We start from the raw sequence: 20,267 nt of genomic DNA, 5'->3' as shown, positions 1-20,267 counted from the left end.
TGGGTTTCAACCAGCGTGGAATTACCATAGAGAGTGCACAGCCTAACATATGAAACAGGAGAAGACGTGTAATCCATTTATTTCAACAAAGTAATTGTAATCTAAATTGATGTGATTATCAGAGTAATCCAAAGGGTGGGAATGTGCTGGAAATATCTTTTATTTTATGAATTTGTCACATGTTTTAGTAATATCACTTTTGGGTCACTTCAAGGTTCACATGTGGGGAAGATTCAGCTTTAACTCTATTGCACAAAGTCAGGCATCGTGAGAAAGTTGGTGACACCCAGAGGGGGAGAATTCAACAGGTGGTGAAGTCTTTTGTTAATCAGGTCTTTGAGGATGTGGGGAAGAGGCAAGGAGCAGTCTCTATGTGACACTGGAAGAGGAGATAAAGTTGTAAACTCTCTCCCTCTCTTGGAGGGGTCAAGGGTGTGAACAACAGCTGTGGAAATGCCTTCTGTTTGACTGTATTTAAAGAGGGCTGCTATTCATCTTTAGACACACGCATCAGTGCCCCACTGAATGTCGTCTCTCCCTCAACTGCTTGGGAATTAAAAAGGTGTTGGCTCATCGTGTCTGCAGCCTTTGTTGATTATATTTCCATGACATTATTCTGCAGTGACAAAGTGAGATATGTCACAACAAAGGAGCGAAAACTGAAAAAGTGTTTGTTTACATTGTTGAGTTAACACCGAATATAAAAGCTTCAGTGCTCTTTGGTACGGATTCTCCAGTTTTTTTATTTAAAAGTTTTATAATTACGATTTTGATTATGTCCCCACATTCGGTGTCAATGATGGTGATGATACTGGAGGATAAACGTGAGCTCTAACACATCTGCTCAAATTTACACAGCTTTCCCATCACTTCATTGTAGAGGTCGAGTTTTTCTTTATTTGTTACCTGTCTATGAATCTACAGTGTTCAGTTGAGTCACATTCCAAATATGCTGTGAAAAACTCTTTTTAAACGAGTCGTGCTGGAGTCAGTCAGATGATTTCCATAGAGAGGCACTTTGCATCAGCAGCACCATGCTCCAGTGCTCTGGGAGAGTTTATAGTCCTGAGAGTTGAACACTGGATGACTGACAGCTGTCCTTCATCACAACAGAAGCCACAGAAATCCTCCTCATCAAAAACATGACTTTGATCTGCGTCCTCATCTGGACTCTCCTCTGCTGCTGCTTCACAGGTAAAGTCCAGAGAGTCAAACTCCTCTCCTCTATCAACATCTGTCCCTCTGAAATGAAGCCCACAAAACCATGAAGCTGCTTTATGTTTTTGTCTCTGTGTCCTCAGAGTCCAGAGGACAGATCACAGTGACTCAGCCTGGAGCAGTGAGCTCTGCTGTGGGAGGAACTGTGAGCATCAAGTGTAGGACCAGTCAGAATGTTTATGGCAACAACCATTTGGCCTGGTACCAACAGAAAGATGGAGGAACTCTCAAACGTCTTATTTACTATATTAGCAGTCGACAATCAGGGATTCCAGCTCGTTTTACAGGCAGTGGATCAAACTCTGACTTCACTCTGACCATCAGTGGAGTCCAGGCTGAAGATGCAGCAGTTTATTACTGTCAGAGTTTTCACTTTCCTAACAGTCAGTGGGTGTTCACACAGTGAAAAACAGTCGTACAAAAACCTCCCTCAGTCAGACTGAACAGAAACTGAAGTGACTGCTGCAGCTGGAAGATACTGCAGAGACTGATACAGTTCACTGAGGACACACACACACACACACACACACACACACAGTAGTACAGGTCCTCCATCTTTTTTTTACCCAAAAAGGGTTTAATTTGTGAGAGTAAACTTGTGCAGTGTAAATAGTCAAACAGTAAAATGTAAACCTTGCAGCAGTTAAGGAGTGAAAGGCCATTTTTGTTGAAACACTTGTTTCCTGGTTAAGAGCATTGCTTAGAAACTCGTCTTTGGTTTACTTTTACTTTTCTGTTTGGGAAGATTGGGGAACATAAGGACCTGTTTTCTTGTTTTGGCATTGCTCACATCCAAAACAAATAAACTCCTCTATACCAAAACGAACCTTCTTATCAACTCACATTGTTGTGCAAATAAAGTCATCCTGTTTTTATTAAGCTGTATATTTTCAAACTTGAACATTGTTAAAATGATTTGGTCGATGTTTCATCTTTCACTTTGTTATTCTCCTGGTGTTTCATTTGTTCAACTGTGATGCTAAAGTTCAAAAAACAAATCCCAGAATTGTTTTCAGTTAAGCTAAGCAGTGGCTTCATGTTCTAATTATCTTTAACATTACAGGGCTCTAGAATAACTTTTTGCCTTGGTTGCACTGGTGCGCCACTTTTTCAACCGCATCACTTAACACCGTGGTTTTACATGTGCCCTTTTTTGGGGGGAAATTGCTGATTTGATTTGTAAATGATTAACTAACAATCTTGTTCTTGTGCTTAAAGTGCTTTGGCACTCTTTGGCCATAAGAATGCAGAGATGGCACCGGGTGTTATGGCACGCCGTCTTTCTCTCGGTTCTGCAATGTTTGTTTGTTGTGTTCTTAGTGGTGTCCCTGCTAGCTTGGAAAACCCACTCCCTGTTGGTGTATGAGCGACAGACGCTTTTTAACATCCGTGACTCACTGCTGATGCTCCACAGTGTTAGCGAGCGATCTGGAGGAATCCCGCCGCCGTGCCGGAGGAGCAGCTTCGCCGCGATCGCTGCTCTGCGCTTCCACAGGCCCCGCTGGTTTAGAAACTTATTCCCGTTAACGACAAGGAAGCAAGATGAACAGCAATTTTACTTGCTAGCAAGGGAGGCTGGTTGGAACCAGGCTCTTGGAGCTAAACGCTCCTCACCTGTCTGCTAGCCAGCATCAAGTAAACAGCCTTCCTTGCAGCTTTTTATTCTGAGAACACAAGCACTGTGTTTGTGTGTATGTGAGTGTGTATGTTTGTTTGGTGGTGCGTTTGTGTGACCTCCTGCTTATCAAAAGGGTCATAAAAGCCGGAAGCTTACTAACCAAGAAAACAGAACCCTCACATAGGATGTCCCTATAATGAAACACTACAGCCTCCCCCACCAACAAACAGGCTGGAGAGGTGGTCAGAGACAAAGGAATGTCTTTGACCATGCTGCTTGAACTAAGTCTTACACATTTAAGTAACACAATGACAACATTTAACAATTTGACTCCAACAGTCCCCCCTTTTTGTCAACTTTGTACATAAATTTCCACTTATGCACCCTTGTGTTTGACAGTTCAGTATAGGCTTCATTCACACACAGCTCCTCACATCATTCACTTCCTACTGCTGCAAAAGTTCACAGTTAATACATGTACGAAACGTGCTTAGCAATTGTCCTACTTCTCATTCATCTCACACACAGGAAACTACATCCTGCAAGGAAACAAATGAATGTCAACAGTCAAAAACAAGAATCAACGTTCTCAAAAGAATATGCACTACAATCCAAATGTATGCAGACATAGGCATTCAAACACATCCGTTGGTTTTTGGTTTGTCCATGTGGCTTCCAGCTATCTTCAAAGCTGTAGCCTGGTCAACACTCCTCTTTATGACCCCTTTCAAACCCCCAAATCTTCTCACTGTAGACACCCTGTGGGGTGATCGAGTCACCTGGTGAATCATCTGCATTTACAACTCCTCTCCTTTCCTGTTGTCACTGCAGAAAAAGTTTTTTAAAGGAAATTGGATCAAGTTGTTTATGATCTTCTCCCCCCTTTTTGAGTCATGTCCACCCATGGCTCAAAACTCCAACCAACTTATATAAGTGTACATGATGTAAATGTAAACAAAAGAAAGCCCCTTTGACTGTCTGGCTTTTTCTTCATAATGATAGCCATATTAGGACACATAAAGGCAATGGTTATATATCTATATATTTTAGCACAAATGACAATATAAAAAATATCAATCCTAACAATGTCCATGTGTCAAAGTAACTGAGAATAAAAAACAGAAAACATGAAGGAGATATTCCTGGCCTGGCTTTTTATAGCAGATAATCTTAAAACTATTTTGCAATTTTGCATAATTTTAAAAAGTTTACATTTCTTCAGTATTGAACAGCAGAAAATAGGCTTTCTTGTCCGAGGTCATTGAAGTAAAAGAAAAAAGAAAAAAAAAAGACAGAGGCTGACAGAGCTGCAAACAACGGTAGACTGGTGGGTAATAAGCGAAGGAATAATGCAGAAAACAGAGATTTGAGACGGGAAACTGTTCTTGAAGTACAGAGAGAGAGAGAGCTGTGCATGAAGTGTGATTTTTATCTTGGTGGAAACAAAACAGTAAAGTAAGAGGGAATTCATGACGATGTTTATCAGATGTGAATAGTTTGTTGCTTCTTTTGCTGCTGGTTCAGTCAATTTTGCTTGGAGAGAGACAAAACTTGCAGCTCAGAATCAGCACAAAAAAGACGTAAACAGCGCGGACCCGACGCATCAGAATCAGTGAGCTGTCGGCTTTCAGCCCGATGGCGTGTCCGTCTACGTGCCGTCGTGTGAGAAAGCAGAGAAAGCTGATTCTGATGCGTCGGGTCCGCTCTGTGTGTTTACGCTGTGTGTCTTTGTGTGGAATCCGTTTACCTGCTCTCATTTACTGTTTGGTGGTTGATAAAATACTTTTGTGATCTTTAACCTGAGATTCCAGCGTTTCTGGGAAAATATATTTATTTTTAAAACTCGATTTAGGATTTAATGAATCAATGTCGCTTTATTCAAGCTACTCACCTCTCTCTATCTGCCTGTACTTTCAAACGTACAGACGGACTACATGAATATCTGAACTACGACCAATCAGAGAGGTCCCACCCCTGATTATCTCTGATTGGTTTAGACCACGATAGGAGCATAATGTGTGTCGGTTGTTGACCACAGGGAGAGTTTCAGAGTTGCAGAGTGTTTTTTTATTTATTTATTTTACTCGAGTAGTTTGTCGTACCGCTGCGACCTGAGATTATTTTTAATCGCACTTGCGACCAAATTGGTTGCACTCTACAGCCCTGCATTACATTTAATTTTTCTAACTTAGCTTTGCTCCAGTGGTAATTAGAGTGAAAGGACTTGAAACTCAAAGTTTTACTCGTCTCTGTAAAACAAATTATTCATACCACCTTTACTTAACAGGAGCTTTACTGTGATAGTTTTAATACATTCTTCTATATTTAGTATGGTTTTAATATTTTCGTATTTTAAATTACGCAGGATATATGATAAAACAATAATTTACTTGCAAAGAGTTTTAATTTCTACACAAATACTTTCATTATGTGGAAAAAAAGTATTTGAGATGGAATTGTTTTATTTGATCTGAGAACAAAAAGAAATTGTTCATTGTTAATATATTTAGATCATATAAACAATATACAGGTACATTTATCAAAGAAAGTAAGAGAGAAAAAATACTACAGACGGGCATCTGAGGGTGAAGGGAGCGTGCCAAGCTCCAATCGACAGCACAGAGGGAGTTCAATGATGACATCATGATTCTGTGAGCAGCACAGAAACCAGAAGCTAGGGTGGTGATGGCGAATGACCGACGGCAATTTCCTATGAACATCACCTAATGCTGTGTCACTGTGCTAAGCATACTTTGACAATCTGAAGAGGGTCTTCCTTTGTGTCATTGTTGTTGTCATTTGCATCATGACCACTTCTACAAGACTGCTAAAGTGATTCAACAGGTGGGATCATAACAGCAGTAAAACAACTGGATCCAATACCCTTTCCGAGAAAGGTTTTCTGCAGAGATAAAAAGGACAATAGAGGAGTCATAAGTATTCCCCCCACAGGAAGAATGCCTGAAGTGAGGCGATGAGGGTTGATAGAGGCCATAAAAAAGGGCTCTATCGTATAATCATATATGCTTAGAGGTATCAATTGTATAATGATAGAGGTCTGATCCTTGGTAGTCTGCAAAGACTCTTCCAGAGTGTTCTGGCATGCACACACATCCTAAGGTCATGAGTGAGGTCGTACCTTCTTTAAATAGTATGGGAGGACACCTACTCTGTATCTGTTTAAGTATAAGAGCCTTTTGTTTAGGTGGACCGCTGGACTCCTGGCACCAGCTTACACACACACACACACACACACACACAATTCCCAATAAAAGGCAGCAAGCGGAGGCCGTCGTTGGGGTCATTTTGTGGTAGACACCGACGAGGCCTCCATTGCAAATAAATCGATCGATCGCTGACTGTCTCGTTTTCTTCATGATGAATTAGTCTCTAAACCAGCGGGGCTTGTGGAAACACAGACCCAACAACACCCAGATAGAAGACTAGTATTAATAACTGACTGCACACTTATTTCCACACTGTCATCCTCGAGTAGGTGAGAGGGAACGAAGTCTTGCCCCAAAGACATTTTGTAGGTTTGGTGGCTCCTTGGAGTACGAGCACCTGGATGACTGAGAACCTTCACAGATCTATTTTCAAGCTGAGCTCAAAGGTCATAGCCAAGCTTTTTTCAATACACTGCTCAGCTTTCTTTATCATAATCGTACACATCATGGTTTTGGGAGCTTCATTTCAGAGAAATAATTTTTGCAAGATGAGAGATTGTTTCCCGAGACTTTCTCCAACTTTTCCTTGCTGTGCAAAAAATGATGGTATTTGTTTAAGAGATCTACAGTGTGTGTGTGTGTGTGTGTGTGTGTGTGTGTGTGTGTGTGTGTCCTCAGTGAACTGTATCAGTCTCTGCAGTATCTTCCAGCTGCAGCAGTCACTTCAGTTTCTGTTCAGTCTGACTGAGGGAGGTTTTTGTACGACTGTTTTTCACTGTGTGCTCACCCACAGACTGTTAGGATAGTGCCAACACATACAGTAATAAACTGCTGCATCTTCAGCCTGGACTCCACTGATGGTCAGAGTGAAGTCAGAGTTTGATCCACTGCCTGTAAAACGAGCTGGAATCCCTGATACTCGAGTGGTAGCAACATAAATGAGCAGTTTAGGAACTCCTCCATCTTTCTGTTGGTACCAGGCCAAATGGTTGTTGCCATAAACTGCCATAAACAAGTGACTGGTCGTACACTTGATGTTCACAGTTGCTCCCACAGCAGAGCTCACTGCTCCAGGCTGAGTCACTGTGATCTGTCCTCTGGACTCTGAGGACACAGAGACAAAAACATAAAGCAGCTTCATGGTTTTGTGGGCTTCATTTCAGAGGGACAGATGTTGATAGAGGAGAGGAGTTTGATTCTCTGGACTTTACCTGTGAAGCAGCAGCAGAGGAGAGTCCAGATGAGGACGCAGATCAAAGTCATGTTTTTGATGAGGAGGATTTCTGTGGCTTCTGTTGTGATGAAGGACAGCTGTCAGTCATCCAGTGTTCAACTCTCAGGACTATAAACTCTCCCAGAGCACTGGAGCATGGTGCTGCTGATGCAAAGTGCCTCTCTATGGAAATCATCTGACTGACAGAAACATGCAAGTTAGAATAGAATAGAAAGCCTTTTTTTGTCACTATAAAGTTGTACAAAGAGATACAGAGAAAATGAGACAAAGACACAAATTTGCAGGGGGAGAAGTGCCAGAAACACATTATATTAGATTAATATTTCAAACATGACAAAATGCTAATCTTACAGCAGCTGCTGTGTTTGTTGCATCATATTGCTGTAATTGTTTATATGCTTTATATATTCTGAGCTAAGTTGATCTATAGTGTTACATCATATTCTATAAGGATGTTATGTGTTTGTAGACTTTCTGCCCAGTTTGACCCATTTAGCAGAAGTCAGCCTGTTTAAGGCTCTGATATCTATTCTGTGTGACTTAAAGCAGTTATGACATGGTCTGATTTTCTCACCCAATAAAGGAATATTTCATATATCAGTCTACTCTTCATTTTATCAGACACAGTTTTCACAGCTCGTACATTTTCCTTTTCACACATGTATGTAAGCATTGAGCCAAATGTAATAATGCCAACATATTAAACGAACAATATTTGTCTCTTATGTATAATACATCTGTATATACACTTTTGAGTGAAGATTTAAGGTGATAGAAAATATAAACTGCAACTTGAATCTTTCAAGTTCAAGCTCACTGCTGTAATATATGTACACACACACACACATATATATATATATATATATATATATAGCTATATATATATATATAGCAGCTGGATAGCGTAGTGGTTAAACTACACGCCTTTGGAACAGAGGATCGCAAGTTCGATTCCTGCCTGGGGCGTCTGTATCCAGTAAGGGTCCTAAGGCTAGACCCCCTATGCTAAGCGAGCCTACCGCAGACATGAGCGAGACAGATAAATATGAAGGCATGCCGGCTCGGACGTCGCCCGGATCAACAAGGTCCGCGTCAGGTGTTGAGGAACCAGGGCACCCTGACGAAAAGTGGGCTACTGGAACAAGAAGGCATCGGTGGGCAAGAGACGAAAACAGGGCGTTGTTGGAATGCTACTACGCAAGTAACCCCGGCGGAAGGGGCTACATGAATAGGATGAGGGACCTATGGATTCTTCGATACCCAACATCCACAATGACGGCGAAACAACTAGTAGCTCAGTGTTCCAACATTCGAAAGAAGGGACTGCTCTCACAGCTAGAGATTGACGAGGTACAACACAAATGCTACGGCAAGGAGGAGTCAGGACGCCAGGTCAGGGGGGAGATATCATCACCCCCACCCGAGATTGGGTACATAGCCCCAAGTGCGAGAGGAACTGACCTGAAAAATAGGATCATGGCCAAGCTTGAAACCTGGATCCCCCGTAGCCGGTTACCAAGATTACGTGAAGTACCCTCAGAAGGTCTGCTCGATGATGTTAATGCAGCACTACGGGCAATACCTACAACCACGATTACCGACACTAACAAGCTGATCTACAATACGGCAGCAGTGATCAGTGAGATGCTTGGCTACAAGTTGAACAGCCACAAGGCGCAGTACCCTCCATGGAGAAGGAGGCTAGAGGGCAAGATCAAAGTAGCACGGAGGGAGGTTAGCCAACTAACGGAGTTGCAGAAAGGTGCGACAAATAAGGTGCCTAAGAAATACAGCAAGTTGTCCATACCTGAGGCCTTGGAAACTGCCAAGCAAAGACTCACAGCCTTGGCCAGCCGCTTGAGGAGGTACACCAGAGAGATAGAAGGCAGGAGAATAAACCAGCTGTTCTCCACAGAACCAGCAAAGGTGTACTCTCAGTGGCAAGGGAACAATAAGAGAACAGCACCACCAAGGCTGGAGACGGAGCAATACTGGAAGAGCATATGGGAGAAGGATGCAACCCATAACGGCAATGCTCAGTGGCTAGAGGATCTGAGGGCAGACCACAGCGACCTCCCTGAACAGGGTCCAGTAACCATCACAGTGGCAGATATCCAAGAAAGGGTCTCCAGTATGAAGAGTTGGACAGCACCAGGGCCCGACATGGTTCACGCCTACTGGCTGAAGAAGCTGACTGCACTCCACGAGCGTCTGGCAGCACAAATGAACCAGCTGCTAGTTAACGAAAGACACCCGGAATGGCTAACTGAAGGCCGGACGGTCCTGATCCCCAAGGACCCCAAGAAGGGACCGGTCCCCTCCAACTACCGACCAATAACCTGCCTCAGTACTACATGGAAGCTCCTGTCAGGCATCATATCGGCTAAGATGAACAGGCACATGGGTCAATACATGAGCGGGACACAGAAAGGAATTGGCAAGAATACCAGAGGTGCAAAACACCAGCTACTGGTAGACAGAACAATCAGCCGAGACTGCAAGACCAGACTGACCAACCTGTGCACTGCCTGGATTGATTACAAGAAGGCCTATGACTCAATGCCCCACAGCTGGATACTGGAATGCCTAGAATTGTACAAGATCAATGGGACCCTAAGAGCCTTCATCAGGAACTCAATGGGGATGTGGCGTACAACACTAGAGGCCAACTCCAAGCCCATAGCACAAGTTACCATCAAGTGCGGGATCTACCAAGGAGATGCTCTGTCCCCACTGCTGTTCTGCATAGGCCTGAACCCCCTCAGTGAGATCATTAACAAGACTGGCTACGGATACCGACTACGGAACGGAGCAGTTGTCAGCCACCTCCTGTACATGGATGACATCAAGCTGTATGCCAAGAGTGAACGAGACATCGATTCACTGATCCACACTACCAGGCTATACAGCAATGACATTGGAATGTCGTTCGGACTGGAGAAGTGTAGTCGGATGGTAACAAAGAGAGGGAAGGTAGTCAGAACTGAGGGGATTGAACTACCAGAAGGCAACATTGCAGACATAGAAGACAGCTACAAGTACCTGGGGATCCCGCAGGCAAATGGGAACCATGAAGAGGCCGCTAGAAAGGCTGCAACCACCAAGTACCTGCAGAGGGTCAGGCAAGTCCTGAGGAGTCAGCTGAATGGTAAGAACAAGATCCGGGCCATCAACACATACGCCCTGCCCGTGATCAGGTACCCTGCTGGGGTAATAAGCTGGCCAAAGGAGGAGATAGAAGCCACTGACATAAAGACAAGAAAGCTCCTGACCATGCATGGAGGGTTTCACCCCAAGTCCAGCACCCTGAGGCTGTACGCTAAGCGGAAGGAAGGGGGCCGGGGACTGGTGAGTGTCAGCACCACAGTCCAGGATGAGACAAGGAACATCCAAGAATACATTGGGAAGATGGCCCCAACTGACCGAGTGCTCAGTGAATACCTCAGGCAGCAGAAACCCAAGAAAGAGGAGGGAGACGAGGAACCATCATGGAAGGACAGGCCCCTGCACGGTATGTACCACCGGCAGATAGAGGAGGTGGCTGATATCCAGAAATCCTACCAGTGGCTGGACAAAGCTGGACTGAAAGACAGCACAGAGGCACTAATCATGGCAGCACAAGAACAAGCTCTGAGTACAAGATCCATAGAGGCTGGGGTCTATCACACCAGGCAAGACCCCAGGTGCAGGCTGTGTAAAGATGCCCCAGAGACAATCCAGCACATAACAGCAGGGTGCAAGATGCTAGCAGGCAAGGCATACATGGAACGCCATAACCAAGTGGCCGGCATAGTGTACAGGAACATCTGTGCCGAGTATAACCTAGAAGTCCCGAGGTCAAAATGGGAGATGCCCCCAAGGGTGGTGGAGAATGACCGAGCTAAGATCCTGTGGGACTTCCAGATACAGACGGACAAAATGGTGGTGGCTAACCAACCGGACATAGTGGTGGTAGACAAACAGAAGAAGACGGCCGTAGTGATCGATGTAGCGGTTCCCAATGACAGCAATATCAGGAAGAAGGAACACGAGAAGCTGGAGAAATACCAAGGGCTCAGAGAAGAGCTCGAGAGGATGTGGAGGGTGAAGGTAACGGTGGTCCCCGTGGTAATCGGAGCACTAGGTGCAGTGACTCCCAAGCTAGGCGAGTGGCTCCAGCAGATCCCGGGAAAAACATCGGAGATCTCTGTCCAGAAGAGCGCAGTCCTGGGAACAGCTAAGATACTGCGCAGGACCCTCAGGCTCCCAGGCCTCTGGTAGAGGACCCGAGCTTGAAGGATAAACCGCCCGCAGGGGCGTGCTGGGTGTTTTATATATATATATATATATATATATATATATATATATATATATATATATATATATATATTTCCAGTCCTCAGATACTCAACTAATCAAAGTGATGTCATGACAAAAATGAATGACCAACAAGACATTTCTTCTCCTTCATTTCTGTCACACAAAGCTGTATGAAATGTTTCTCGCGGTTAGCATCATGGTTGCTAGGCAACCTAAACAGCGCGACGCAGGCTAGACCGTCCCATTTCACAAGCCTCTCACTTCCGCACTTCTCGTACTCATAGTACGCACCGTACGCAGTACACGTAGTGCGCGTACTTCAAGCTTGCAGACCCTGAATTGGGACACAGCCACGGACTTTACACAGAGACCTGACTGAACTGGAACAGAGGGAGCATGGGAACCAAACCTAGGAACTAGAAATCATAGCAAAAGACATAACCAGAATAACCTAAAGCATAAGATAATAATAATTAACACAAAACACTGGGTCACATGACCCAGGACCATGACACTTATAGCACTAGAATTAAATAATAAGGGAAGGATTCTGGATCAGCATCATGATGAAAACTTGTGGCCGTAGTATATACAGAATTCTGGAGAAGGTATAAAATGTCACCGTATGTGTGTGTGTGTGTGTGTTTTATGTGTATGGATTTTTTAAATTATTACTCATCATATATTACTGTCTATTAAAGTCCTGTAGTAATTTGTCCATCAGCCTTTGGAAGGTGGCCGGTGCCCCATGTAGGCCAAATGGCATCACCGTGAACTGGAACAGGCCGGCAGGTGTCCTGAAGGCGGTGTGCGGTCGAGAAGACTCCTCCAGTGGCACTTGCCAGTAACCTTTGCAAAGATCCAAGGTGGTGATGTACCTGGCCGCTCCGATCTTCTCCAGCAAATCCTCGGTTCGAGGCATGGGGTAGGCATCAAACTCTGAAATGGAATTAAGCTTCCGGAAATCAATGCAGATGCGTAGGGAGCCATCTTTGAAGATGATGACCACCGGGCTACACCACTCTGAGCAGGACGGCTCTATCACCCCAAGCTCCAGCATCTTCTCCACCTCCTGTCGCAGTTTATCCACTAGGTGTTGTGGAACCCGGTATGGACGTTGGCGGATGGGATGTCCATCCTTTAGGCGTATCACATGTTCGACAAGGGTGGTCCTGCCGGGGTTAACTGAACACAGAGATGAAGTCTCCCAAAGGACTTGGAATAGCTCAGCAGCCTGCTGTGGGGTAAGATGAGTCAGCACCGGAGACATCGTATCGGCTCCCTGCTCGGGTTCTGTCTTCCCTTCTCTTGGCATTTCTCTTGCCATCAGAGCTTTCGCAGGGGCCTGGTGGGCACGCTCTTCCCATTCTTTCAGGAGATTCACATGGTAAGTCTGCTTCGGTTTCCTCTTTTCAGGATGATGAATCTCATAGGTCACTGGCCCCATTCTGCGAAGAATTGTGTATGGCCCTTGCCATTTCGCCAGAAGTTTACTGTTGGCTGACGGGAGAAGTAACAACACCTTTTGACCAGGTTGAAATTCACGTTGCCGGGCCTGTTGGTCATACCAGGTCTTCTGGCTTCGTTGAGCGTCTCGCAGGTTGACCTCGGCCTCTTCATGGTATCTCCCCAACCGATCTCTCATTTCCAGCACAAATTGCACCACTCCTTTATCATTTGGAGCAGAAGCAGGAGACTCCCAACCCTTCCGGAGGAGATCCAATGGCCCCTGCACATCCCAACCATAGAGTAGCTCGAATGGTGAGAAACCAGTGGAAGCCTGGGGAACTTCTCTGTACACAAACAGCAGGAAGGGTAGCCACTGGTCCCAGTCTTTCCCAGTGTCTGACACAAACTTCTGCAGCATCCTCTTCAGAGTTTGGTTGAACCTCTCCACTAACCCATCTGTCTGTGTATGGTAGGGTGACGTCCTGATGGCAGAGATGCCTAGCTGGTTGTGGAAGAGCTGCATCAACCTAGAGGTAAAGTTAATCCCTTGGTCGGTCAAAATCTCATCTGGTATCCCCACCCGGGAGAACAGCTGTACCAGTGCACGCAGAACATTGGGTGCCATGAGCGCACGCAGGGGGAACGCTTCTGGGAAACGAGTCGCATAATCACACACCACCAAAATGTACTGATGACCCCGACTACTTTTTACCAGAGGACCCACAATGTCCATAGCTATCCTACGGAAGGGGGTGGAGATGACCGGAAGTGGCTGTGGCAGGGCCCTGTCTGACTTGCGAGCTGGACAAGTTTTCTGGCAGGTAGGGCATGTACGGCAATATTTTTGTATGTCTGTGTACATTGATGGCCAAAAGAAACGTGAGCTAACTCACATATAGTTTTTTTGGCGACGCAGATGACCTGCCCAGGGGAGGGTATGTGCTAATTGCATAATGAGGGGTCTACAACTAGAAGGTATCACAAGCCGTTGGTGGTCACCGTCAACTGCATACAACACATTTTTGTTAACAATGAACTTCTCTTTCCCTCCCCATTTCCCAGTTCCCCCTTCAGTCACATTAGCAAAGAAAACTTTCAACGTTTCATCCTCCCTTTGCAACAAAGTGATATTTTCTGGTACATCCCATTTCATGCTCTTAGTGTCCGGCCCCTTTGACCATAGCTGCTTCTCAATGCGGCGTTGGCGGCGGGATTTTCTTGGCCCATTAGTGCCACCCTCGCACAGACTACTGTCAAAGTCTGGCAAGGGTTGGCATCCAGCCTTCATTTGGGCTCTAGTGACCACTGGGCCAGACACGTTTAATTTAGCATTCCCCTTATCCCCCACATCAGTCTCTGTCCACTGTTCTTCTTTTTCTTGCAGCAAGTCCATGAGTACAGGCAAGTCCATCCCCAGAATAACCTCTACAGGCAAGTTCTGTACCACCCCAACTGACAACAGGTATGGCTGTTCATTAATAGTCACTGTTACCTCCACTTTTGGGTATGGATGTTTATCACCATGCACACATAAAACTTCTTCCTGTCTGCTATAGTCCACACTGTTCACTGGTACCAAACTATGCTTAATTAAAGACATAAAACTACCAGTGTCCAGCAAAGCAGTAGCCTGCAGACCATTGACCTTTACTTTTTTATAGCGTTGCACATCCACTGGCTGGACCCTTGTGGGCTCCATCTCCAGCCGGGGTGCATAGCAGGCACCAGTGACTTTAGCCTTCCGGATAGGGCATACCGAGGCTTTATGACCTGGCTGCTGGCAATAATAACAAAGAAAGTCCTTACCCGCTCCTCGTAAGTTTGATGCCTTGGGGTTTTCTGGTGGCTCTGGGTTGCTCTCCCTTTTCAGAAGACCCGATGATGGGAGTGGTGGTCGCTGTGGCATCCCAGATGAGCGTGCAGGTGGTGCTCCTTTACGCACATTGAAGTACTGTGACACCAGCTTAGCAGCGGTCAGTCCATCTGCTGGCTCATGCTCCCTCACCCAGGTCCTCACCTCCCCTGGAAGTACCTGGATTAACTGCTCCAAGATGATAGCTTCTCCCATCTCTTCTTTAGTATGCTGCTCTGGTCGGATCCAGCGCCGATAGAGGCCCTTCAGGCGATAATAGGTCTCAGTGGGGCTCTCACCAGGTGGAACTGTATTGGACCGGAACCTCTGCCGATACGTCTCAGGGGAAATGTCAAATTTGGTTAGCAACGCCGCTTTTAAATCTTCATAACGATGGGCTCTTTCTTCATCCATTGCAGTGTAGGCCTCCAACGCCTTCCCCAATAGCAGTGGAACCAGACGACAGGCCCATTCACTCTCTGGCCATCTACAGGTTTTGGCAACTCGCTCAAAACGCAACAAATAGTTCTCAATGTCTTCCCCCATCTGATAGGGTGGAATTTTTGGCCCAACAGATCGCATCCACTCTGAGACTGACTGGTCGAGGCTGTTGGTCACTGCTTGTGACTGACGAGAGGGAACCTCCTCTGGGGGATCCCGGTATCCTCTTTGACGTGCAGGTGTAGGCAGACCCATTCTGGGGCTGCTTGCTGTTGCGGTGCTTGGCGTGGCCGTTGCTGCTGTGGTGCTTGCTCCGGCTGGTGCTTGGGCTGGACTTTGCTGACCAGCAAAATCTGAATGCAGCTGAGCGTTGGGAGGGGAAACAGTCCTCAGCCCCCTGAGTTCTGTCAAAAAAACCTCCTCTCTCCTTTGCTGTCCCGCCAGGAAGTCCCTCATCATCGCAATCAGCTCTCCATTTGGGTCACGTGCTGAGGTCGAAGCTGTAGGCAATTCTGGACCAATCCTGCCGGAAACCTCCTCCTCCTCCTCTGCTGAAGAAGACGACACCGGCACTGTGTCCCATGCCAGCTCCTCTGCTGTCTTCTCCACTGGAAGCTCATGCTGCTGGGACCGCAGCCCTGTGCGCTTAACTGGGAGGCGCGTTTTCCTCTTCCGACTAGCAATCCCACTTCTGACACCATATGTCGCGGGGTCCTCTCCTAAACTTCTCCCGAACAAATGCAGGCGTAGTCAGGAAGCATTCAGTGTGGATAATTTATTCTGCCGGCCTCCCAGGTGCACAAAAGATTATTTACAAAGAAAATAGGAAACTAACTTAAGTCAACACAAAACAAACATCTATATACAAAACACAGTCTGCATGTTACCCTCTCTGTAACATCTCACTGAAAGAACCCAGGTAGGCCCTGACAGCCTTCTTTTATACCCCATGGCCCCTCCCACTAGGCATAATAGTCATCTCTTTATTATTTCTTTCACCAAACAATCTTTCCCCCTCAGCTTATTTCCAGCTGTATTCCTACAATACATATATGTATATACAGACATTTATGGCCAATTCCAGGCAGCCTACAGTGTTTCACAACAACAAAAAAGCAAACAAAAAAAATAATGCAGTTCGCGTGACCTTTCAAGCGCGCGCAAACCCACTATTTGAACCCGAGAACACCATACCATCGGCTTGCATAACCCCCGTACAATCGGCGATCACAGCGAGTCTCCGCGACCGGCTTTATTAAAGGTAAGTGGGAAAATATGTTGGCCACCCTCTGCACTGCTCAAAATATACCTCTCACCCCTTTTTGTTTATCTGCCCGGTCGACGAAAAGACGCGCAGTAATTGTAGAAACTAATGGTGGTGGTGCGTGTATTCGCCCAGATCAGCTGTCTGCGGCCCGGGACGGTGTAACTCCGTCACAACAGGGAACAATAACGCCTGTACCAGTTGTTGTATAGCAGAGGTGCTCAAGTATAAAAACAATAATAAACACAATGCTTTGGTTCTATAACATTTTTCTATCATTACTTTATTTTGGATTAGGTGCATGAGCTTTTAAGTATGGATAATTAAATAATAGATTAATGAAACACCAGAGTGTGCCCTGTTCTGAGATGTACAGCAAGTGGAGAGTGACAGATGAGATGAGGAGATGGAAGAGTGACTCACAGGCAGAGCCGAGTTCATTTCCCACAGTTTTGTTGTTTAATGCTTCTGAGCGCTGTCACCAATCTTTGCATTTTATTATCATCTCATAACACTTCTTTAATCAGCTACCATCTCTGCTGTGGACTTTTTACTGTCTACAGTCTCAAAGCAACACAGACCTCCATCACTATCTGCAGCAGGAGCAGCAGCAACCCCTCAACAGCAACAGTGTTGTTGTTATTCAGCCTGGTTCCATGTGCCCCTTTTGAACTTTGAGCACCCGTCCCTTCCAGCATCTCTGCACGGCCCTGCTCAGAATCATTCATCTGTTTTAGGTTGACATTTTATATGTTTTGTAGAATAACAGGACAAACTGTGAGACTAGAAAGACCTGAGTTTCATGCTCTGTTTTGTGACGTAGTGTGCAATGCTCAGCAGTATTATCATTTTAACTGGTTCTGTGCGCGATCTGAAGACACTAAGTGTTTGTGAGAGAACATAAAACTGTTTTGATGCATTTGTCAGGTTTTACCTGATGAGTTTTAAGTTTTGTGATTGTAGCTTGAAAATTAATTTTAATGTTTAGAGTTATGAGAAAGAAGGTGGAAGCATTAAAGTGATGTATCTTAACAGTTGTTAAATGTAAATGACCAAATTGGATTATTGGAATATAGTTTTATTGTGTTTCGTTGTTTTTTATGTAAAAATTATAATATTAATATGTTATGAAATTATGATTTAAAGAATTCATATTGTTGAGTTTGTTTGTCTCAGAGTCAGAGAGCCGTGTCTCTCTACAGTCAGAGGTTTTTGTACGGCGCCTCAATGAGTTTGTATCACTGTGGTGGACTTTTGGTGGAGGAACCAGACTGCAAGTTGGAAGTAAGTCAGCCTTAGAGCTTTTTTTTTTTAAATGTAATTTTCTTTTCTTTAATTTCATTTAATATGAAAGGCTAGGAAACTTTTTATGTAACTGATTAATTATTTTATTCATAAATTTTGTCCTAAGAAACAAAGTCAGCTTTGGAAATGAATATTCAGACACTCAGGACAATTTCCAATGAAAATCTGGGATGTTTCATATTATTCATTATTATTTCTAGTTCTGATGGTAAAGTTGTATTTTGAGGGCTTGTAGGTTTAGTTCAGTCACACAGAGAGCCGTGTCTCTCTACAGTCAGAGGTTTTTGTACGGCGCCTCAATGAGTTTGTATCACTGTGGTGGACTTTTGGTGGTGGAACCAGACTGCAAGTTGGAAGTAAGTCAAACTTAAACCTCATTTACTTTAGCAAATTTCTTTCTTTTGATTATCTTAACTTTTCTGTTCAATGCGCCTAAAAAAACCTCAGGAAAATAGTTTTTAGATAAATCTTCATGAAGAAACAAAGTTAGCTTCAGAATAAATGTTAAAATGAATATTAAACACAATATGAAACATCAGAGTGGACTTGAGGATATTTTACATATACATACATCTGGTTAAGTCTCGAGAGCTTTTAGTTTTAATCCAGTCTAACAGAGTCAGAGAGCCGTGTCTCTCTACAGTCAGAGGTTTTTGTACGGCACCTCAATGAGTTTGTATCACTGTGGTGGACTTTTGGTGGAGGAACCAGACTGCAAGTTGGAAGTAAGTCAGACTTAGAGCTTTTTTTTTTTAAATGTAATTTTCTTTTCTTTTCTTTAATTTCATTTAATATGAAAGGTTAGGAAACTTTTTGTGTAACTGATTACATATTTTATTCATAAATTTTGTCCTAAGAAACAAAGTCAGCTTTGGAAATGAATATTCAGACACTCAGGACAATTTCCAATGAAAAAAGTTAAACTGCACAGAGTGAAGATAAAGATCTCTGGTGTTCTTATTGTATCATATCATTTACAACAATGTAAGCAATAAAAAAAACACATGAGGTAAGTAGTGGTATTGACTTTCTTATCCAGAACAAGCTGTTTATTACGAAGAACTGATGATGTTGAAGCTTAACATCTTTTAAAAGTGTTGACACATCTTTGTTTTGTTTTTTTGTTTTTTTATTTCCAGTGTAGTTTGAACATATTTCAGCTCAAACTGTGTGATGATTCTCTCTGTGCTGATATGCATGAGAGGTTTCTGAAAGGGAAGTGAAACAATGTGTGAGTGAATGACTGGTGGAGCAGAAAAAACACCTGACAGAAACTTCTTAACGGAGAAAATCAAATTGTGGTTCGTGTCCTCTAAGCTGATTGGTGTTTCCTAGGTGATGCCCGCCCCGCCCTGAAGGTGCTGGGTCCCTCCAGTGAGGAGCTGAAACAGGGGAAGGCTACAGTCATGTGTGTGGCCAACAAGGGCTTCCCCTCAGACTGGAGTCTGTCCTGGAAGGTGGATGGCAGTGGCAGCATCAGCTGGGAGGAGAGCAGGAGCCCCGTGGTGCAGGAGAACGACGGCCTCTACAGCTGGAGCAGCACCCTGAGGCTCCCTGCAGACCACTGGATGAAGGTGGGCTCTGTGACCTGTGAGGCCACCCAGGGCTCCCACACTGTGGTCTCAGAGCCACTGATGAGAGACCAGTGTCCCCAGTCCTGACCTGACTAACTGTGACTTTCATGCTGGTCTTACTTTCAGTCTGCACTCTGTAGCTTTAAAAAAAAAAAATACAATTTCTTCTCTCATTTTTCATTGCTTTGTTTAAAGTTGAAAGTTTGTTTAAAGTTTTAAAGAATAAAAAAATATCTATATTAAATAAGAATTGACTGTTTGTCTTACTTTTGTGGTGATGTCAATATTAAACTCTAAATAATGATTTCCAGGGTTCTAATTGGAAGCCAGTGTGCTATCTGTAGTCAATATGAGTCAGTAGAATTAAGCCACTTTCAATACATGAAGTAAAGCAAAGTTTATGTTAAAGAGTAAGTGCGAAGGGGAATTGAGAGACACTGCCATTACTAAGCAGGATATTAAAGACATTACATATATGCAAATTCATTGCATGCTGTGTAATGAAATGTTTCAGCATGTTGCAGTTTGTTGTATGAAACACTGACTGCACAGGTGGAGCAGAAAAGCGCTGTATAAGAATGAGTCTATTCTCGTGATCAGTGTTGGGGTAGGTATTTTAGAAGTAATTTAATATACAGAGTTTTTTTGTTAAAAGTATTCAGTACGTTATTTTGTTTTGTTTTTTTTCTGTAAAATCACCTGAAACACAACATGTCATAACTGTCATTGAACAATATGAACTTGTAGGCTACAGTCTCTCACACCAACATAAATCCCTATCCTAACGACAACACACATATTTTCTTTCTCTTGGCATTTAGGTATATGAATACCTGTCAAGGGTCC

General features: G+C 44.2%; 1 protein-coding gene across 1 annotated transcript; it reads left to right on the top strand.

The window, feature by feature from the left end:
- Window positions 1-1,071: 1,071 nt before the first annotated feature.
- Window positions 1,072-19,601, top strand: LOC146548555 (immunoglobulin kappa light chain-like). Its single transcript, XM_085262277.1, has 4 exons — window positions 1,072-1,194; window positions 1,302-1,615; window positions 17,793-17,826; window positions 19,165-19,601. Exons 1-4 carry the CDS (start codon window positions 1,143-1,145, stop codon window positions 19,506-19,508), a joined length of 744 nt encoding a protein of 247 aa, XP_085118403.1. The 5' UTR covers window positions 1,072-1,142; the 3' UTR covers window positions 19,509-19,601.
- Window positions 19,602-20,267: the final 666 nt, after the last annotated feature.

This window comes from Mchenga conophoros, linkage group LG22 (genome assembly GCF_057382185.1).
Source record: "Mchenga conophoros isolate Kocher_MC1m ecotype Shallow Benthic linkage group LG22, M_conophoros_male_GT1.1, whole genome shotgun sequence".
In the NCBI taxonomy this organism is placed as follows: domain Eukaryota; kingdom Metazoa; phylum Chordata; class Actinopteri; order Cichliformes; family Cichlidae; genus Mchenga; species Mchenga conophoros.
The sequence above is the reverse complement of the archived record's forward strand: the minus strand, read 5'-3'. Positions and strand labels throughout refer to the sequence as shown.